The sequence below is a fragment of the Triticum aestivum genome, chromosome 3D (assembly GCF_018294505.1).
Source record: "Triticum aestivum cultivar Chinese Spring chromosome 3D, IWGSC CS RefSeq v2.1, whole genome shotgun sequence".
NCBI lineage: Eukaryota > Viridiplantae > Streptophyta > Magnoliopsida > Poales > Poaceae > Triticum > Triticum aestivum.
In genome coordinates this window covers 619041822-619048049 of record NC_057802.1, presented here as the reverse complement: position 1 = coordinate 619048049, position 6228 = coordinate 619041822, and the positions used below count along the sequence as shown (strand labels likewise).

The window sequence follows — 6228 nt, the reverse complement described above, 5'->3', positions numbered from 1 at the left end:
AGGCGAGAGAGGAAGGCTAGGCATGTACTGCCTGCATTAGAGAGGAGCTCGACAGGTCAGCCGCAGCGGGGCTTATAAAGCAGTGCGAGCGCCTCTCGGCAAGCGAGGTGGGACTAAACTTCCACCACACCACGGCAGAGCCATCACAAGCCATTTAGTCCCGGTTGGTGGCTCCAACCGGGACTAAAGACCCCCTTTAGTCCCGGTCCGAGCCACCAACCGGGACTAAAGGGCTGGGCTTCCCGTCCTTTCGCCTGGCGTAAACGATCTGTGAGAAACACATTTAAGTCTAACATACATCCTATGCATAGGAATTTTATAAGCAAACAAATAATCAAGACAAGAAATATCTAGCATATGCAAAGGAGAGGAATAAAACATTGACAATCTCAACATAACGAGATGTAAACTAGTAACATGAAAATTTCTACAACCATGTTTTCCTCTCTCATAATAATTACATGTAGGATCATAATCAAATTCAACAATATAACTATCACATAAAATATTCTCTTCATGATCCACATGCATGCAAAGTTGACACTCTTCTAAAATAGTGGGATTATCATTAAATAAAGTCATGACCTCTCCAAGCCAACTTTTATCAAAAATTTCATAAGATTGAACACTCTCCAAATATGTGGGATTATTTTTAGCTAAAGTTGACACTCTTCCAAACACACTTTTAATATTATCGCAAGCATATTCATCATGAGGCTTAAATAAATTTTCAAGATCGTAAGAATCATTATCACCCCAATCATGATCATTGCAATAAGTAGTGGACATAACCAAACAAGCATCCCCAAGCTTGGGGTTTTGCACATCATTAACACAATTGACATTAATAGAATTTATAATAACATCATTGCAATCATGCTTTTCATTCAAGGAGCTATCGTGAATCAATTCATGAATTTCTTCTTTTAACACTTCATCACAATTTTCATATTCATGAATTTCAAGCAAAACTTCATAGAGATAATCAAGTGCACTCAAATCACTAGCAACTAGTTCAACATAATTAGATCTCTTAAAAAGATTAGCTAGTGGATGTATGTTACTCAATGAAAGTAGAAGAAAAATGCACTGGACATACACTGAAGAAAAATGAGTTTATCTCATGGCATGAAGCGTAAGCATCTCTTCCGCATTCATGGACTTACAATTGTGGGCTATCTAGCCAAGGTAAACCTAGAAAATGAGTTATATCCAGGACAAGCCCGCTACAATAATTGCAAATTCAGTTAACATGATAGGAGTACATACTGTAAGATTTAGTTAAGATAGTCACTGCCACTGTTATACAGGGCAGAATCTTACTGTCAGTTATCCAGGACTAGCCACTGCTATACAGTAGCCCAACGTACTGTATGAAATTCAGCACAAACGTTTGCTCATCTCACTCTACTTATAACTGTCAATTGACACTGTATAGCCGTCAATTGTCCAGGGCTGAATCTTAGAAGTATGTTAATTATCCAGGGCTGAATCTTGACACTGTATTTGATCATCCCACTCTACTTACTGTCAATTGTACTGCAACATCTGTATGCAAGAATCTTAACACTGCATTCATGATTTTGGAGTACTTGTACACCATTCAACCATAGTGAGTGAAGATTTGAGCCCGGCGAGCTTTTCAACATTCAGGAAGCACGGCGTGGGGGAAGCAAGGCGGCGTGGGGCGGAAGGTGGCGCCCGACGATGTAAACTTACAGCGCCCGTCGTCGTCGATGGGTGGCGCCGACACTGGGCTCGGAGGTGTGGGGTGCTTCCTCACCGGTGCTCCTTATCACCGGTCGCAGTGGGCCTCAGGTGAACACCATAAGGCAGCTTGGCCGCGAGTCAAGGTTGGTCAGCTGCTTGGCCATCTTCTTGTCGTAGGAACGAGACTACACGTGCCCTCACCAATGGTTCCTTTTTTTTTCCAATTTTCAAATTCGCAAATGTTTTTCTAAACCACTTACAATTTTAGAATTCATCAAGTTTTTTGAAAATCAAGAACCATTTTCAAATTCAACAACATTTTTTAAAAGTTGTCAACATTTTACGAATTTGAGGACAACTTCTAAAATTCATCAAGATATTTTCAAGCTCGTGAACATTTTTTTTGGAAAATCATGAAGATTTTTGCAAATCAACCAACACTCTTTCAATTCATGAACCTATTTTGGAACTCGCAAACATTATTTTGAAATTCGTGAACATTTTTAAAGCTTGCAAACATTTTTTGAAATGGGTGAACAATTGTTGAACATTTTCTGAAAGTAAAGAAACCTTTTAAAAATAAATCATGAAAATTTTGAACATTTTTTGGATCCGTGATTTTTTTAGTTTGCAAATATTTTCTGAATTCATGAATATTTGTTGAAAACCACGAGAAGTTTTTGAATTATGAACATTTTTTCAAACATATGTAGGCGATCCAACTCACCGTAGCGACTCAATCAGAACTTTAGCAGCCCGACTGCTGCTGTCACGAAGTTTTTAAAAGGCTTTTTTAACAATTTATGAATACGCTAACTTTTTCTAAATTAGCAATCTTTTTTTTCAAAATAGGGACACTTATTGAAAAATACGAACATTTTTTGAAAACACGGATATATTTTCAGATTTGCCAATATTTTCTTGAAACAGACTTTTTTTAAAAGGCAAACAATTTTTTGAAAATTTACAAAGATTAGCATAAAGTTTAAATGTACGAAGATTTATAAATTTTTTGAAAAATTCTGGAAGATTAGTACAATATTAAAAAAAAATCATTAACTGTCGCTGATTAGAATAAAGTTGTATAAATCAACGGCAATTAATATGGATCGGAGGTAGTACTAAAATATGCTAATAGGTATATAACAAGCATAGACAGCCAAAAATGCCAACAGTGACCGACCACCATGGTGGACGGTTTCAAAATACAATTTTCCACAAAGCAAAAAAATTCAAACTTTTTTGTGAACTATATGCAAAATGTCATAACAATTATATTTTCACACGTGGCATGCACAAAAAAGACAAAATACATATTTCTAAATAGGTCATCATATTATGTTATTGGCCTGAATTTTGGTTATTTTGTAAAGCCTAAAAATCACAACTATTTTGAACGAATTTTCACACACTCATGCGGAACACATATATGTTTCCACGAAATTGTTTCTGTTTTTCTTTAGACTTTTAAACATTGGGGTTCATCTTCGTCGCGCTTTACATTCTCAGGGTTTAATTCAGACTTCGCTCGTGCTGCGGAGGCCTGGTCACTGCCGCGTTCATGGCACCAGCGCATGGAATCATCATCCCTCACATGTTCTTGCTTTGTATACTGAGATGCTACTTCGACCTCGCGAGTGATCAGATTGATCACCTAACCATCCGTCATCTACGCCGCACGATTGATCTGATCAGTCGTTTGTGTGTGCCTTCACAGGTTCCCGTCAAGATCGTCATCGAGTATGTGTGCCCCTTCACCGATTGAGCAAACGCACTACCGTTGTGTCGTCTCTTCAGCCGCAGCACCGCCGCCCCGAGGTCTTTCCCGCGGTTGCACCGACTCACGTGCTGCTGCTACATGGGTCCTTTGGGTCGTAGTGCCGCATCACGCGGTTCATGCTACTGCCCCCAGGTCTTTCCCGCGGTTGCACCGACACGCACACTACTGCTGCGTCGCCCCCAATGGGCCGTAGGGCCGCGACACGTGGTTCAAACGTCACCACCCGGAGGTCTTCCCCGTTGTTGCACTTACACGCGCGCTGCCGCTGCCTCGCCCCTTCGGGCCATAGGGCCGCGACACATGGTCCACTCTGTTGTGCCCCGCACCTTGACGTCTACTATGGTATGCGCCATTCCGCCTCCCTTGGCGTGGGATCGCAACCGTCCGCGCATGGTCTTCTTCATGTTGTTGGGTTCTTCCTCACGCACTGCGAGCACCGCCGCCACGCTTCCACAGGCGGCCGACATGGCCCCTCGGGCTATCTCTAGTTCCGCCTATCACATCTTCGTCTTTGTCCAGCACCAGCTCATCGTCAGCGTCATCGTCATCTTCCCCGACCACCTCATCTACTCCGGTAATTGTGGGCAACATCGGCACCTTCTACCCACGCCGATTTGTGCCACAACCGTCGTCTTGTCCTCCTTTGTTGGTCCCTCCAACATGGTGTACGGTTTGTGTTGGTTCTGGTCTATGTATGCTCGGTGCTGTCAACACCGACGCGCTCCTTCATCCAAGACATATGTAAATCATCAAGAGGTTGATGACACTGACACGATGTAAAGGGTAGTACAAATTAAGGTCATAGTGATCATGCAACACCAATACTTAACAAACAAAAAGGTTAACATTCTTGTATGCATTGATATATCTCGGTCCATGATCGAGTTCTTGTAACACATATTGTTGTAGATGAAGATTTTATACACACATACCCGGCCCCATTTCACCATTGATTTAATCCAGGGGGTCGCAAAAACAAAGCTAGCTAGATCTAACTAGCTAATTAATTACCAGGTGTGTTTTTTTTGTTTTTGAAAAGGAGGGTAACCCCGGCCTAATTAATTACCAGGTGCATTACTGGTGCTGGAATAGAAATTGTGGCCACCGCCGCCATTGCCATTGACGACGTCTCCGTAGATGCCCCTGCTGCTTGTGTAATCCTGCTGCTGGTGGTGGAACTGGTGGTCTTCTCCGACTCCGTCGTCGCCATTGCCGCCACTCTGTAGCACTTGTTGGAACATGTCCTGCAACGCCGCCATTGTGGTGGGCATTGCCGCAGCTGGCGGCCCGACCATCTGGTGATCCATGGCTTGCAGGAAAGGGAAGCTCTGCATCTGCGCCGCCCCCCCCACTCCTCCATGCCGCCGCTCTGTAGCCCTGTTTGAAACATGCCCTGTGTCGCCGCCATTGTGGTGGGCATTGCCACAGCTAGCTGCCCAGCCATCTGGTGATCCATGGCGTGCGGGAAGCTCTGCATCTGCGCCATGTCGTTCTCGTTCCCCTGCTGCTGGTGGTGCACGTCGCCCTCCACCGCGTAGTCGCCGCCTTCGGCGAAGAGCAGCTTAGCGGGGAAGCTTAGGCCAAGGCTCGCCGGGTCGAAGCTGTCAATTAACAGGCCTTGCGGGTGCGCGCTGCCGAACATGGAGTACTGGAGAGCGGGCGACGAGGTGGTGGTGCCAGTGGTGTTGGGCGTCATTGATGTTGCGGACGACGTCCCTGCTCCGGCTCCGGAGGCGGTCGACGCCGCCTTGGGCTTGGCGCTGCGCTTGGCATGCCGGCGGTACCTGCCGCCGACGGGGACATTGTGCAGCGCGCCGCCGCGGGTCCAGTAGCGGCGGCATGCACGACAGAAGTGGCGGGGCTGGGTGAGCGAGTAGTTGTTGAAGTAGCAGAACTTGGTGTTGGTGGAGTCGCAGCGCGGGCAGTTGAGCCCTGACTCTGGCTGCGGCACCCGTGCCAGCCGCGCCCGCTCAGACATCGACATCTGCTTACTATCCCTACCGCCGTTACCATCACCATCTCCAGCGCCGCCGCTGCCGCCACCACCATCACCACCACCTCCTCCGGCCCTGGCCGCGGCCATTAATCCTTCCAGATTGTTGTTGTTGCCTCCTCCATCACCAGGACCAGCAGGTGAAGGAGCAGTAGTGATATGAGTGTTGTTGCCCTGGCCGCGTCCGATTTGCTGCAGCTGCAAGGAGATTAGAAATTACGCATATATCAGCCAAGATGTATATGGGGATTGGGGAGTAGTATAGTATTTCAAGATATATGTAACCATCAGCAGGATATAGATATATACCTGCAATCAGCAAACCCTAGCTTTGCTAGCATACATATTTTCTTTCTTTTCTTCTTGTGTGAACAAGATCTTGAGAGAATAATTAGTTAACTAATTAGCTAGAAGCACAAATATGCATACCTGCAGCTGGTCGTGGTTCATGTTCCAGCAGCTTGATGAATCTAGGAAGGCAGGAGGGAAGATCATGGCCAGTGATCTTGAGAGAGAGAGAGAGATAGAGAGAGAGATAGAGATAGAGAGAGAGAGAGTTGTTGGTGTTGGGAGAGAGAGGGCGGCTGGAGGTTGGAGAGATAGTGGGAGGGACAGACTTAACAGCAGCTGGGGAAATCAAATGGAATCACAGTAAATGGAATGGAAGCTAGAGAGGCAGGGAGGGTCTAGGTAGCTTACCTCTCTTGACTGCTTAGAGGGACACACACACACACACACACACACA

At 45.5% G+C, this 6228-nt stretch overlaps 1 protein-coding gene across 1 annotated transcript; it reads right to left on the bottom strand.

Moving 5' to 3' along the window:
- Positions 1–4548: 4548 nt before the first annotated feature.
- LOC123076001 (dof zinc finger protein DOF5.1-like) lies at positions 4549–5978 on the bottom strand. Its single transcript, XM_044498472.1, has 3 exons — positions 5913–5978; positions 5284–5681; positions 4549–4600 (listed from the first exon to the last, which is right to left on the bottom strand). Exons 1-3 carry the CDS (start codon positions 5976–5978, stop codon positions 4549–4551), a joined length of 516 nt encoding a protein of 171 aa, XP_044354407.1.
- Between the last annotated feature and the right edge of the window lie 250 nt (positions 5979–6228).

What these genes read in the sequence shown, in the direction of transcription:
- LOC123076001 (XM_044498472.1), bottom strand. Translation starts at nt 5,978, where the DNA reads ATGATCTTCCCTCCTGCCTTCCTAGATTCATCAAGCTGCTGGAACATG. An exon ending in TGAACCACGACCAGCTGCAG is followed by an intron (nt 5,682 to 5,912) that starts GTATGCATATTT and finishes ATCTCCTTGCAG; the next exon opens with CTGCAGCAAATCGGACGCGG. An exon ending in GCGCTGCACAATGTCCCCGT is followed by an intron (nt 4,601 to 5,283) that starts CGGCGGCAGGTA and finishes CAATGGCAATGG; the next exon opens with CGGCGGTGGCCACAATTTCT.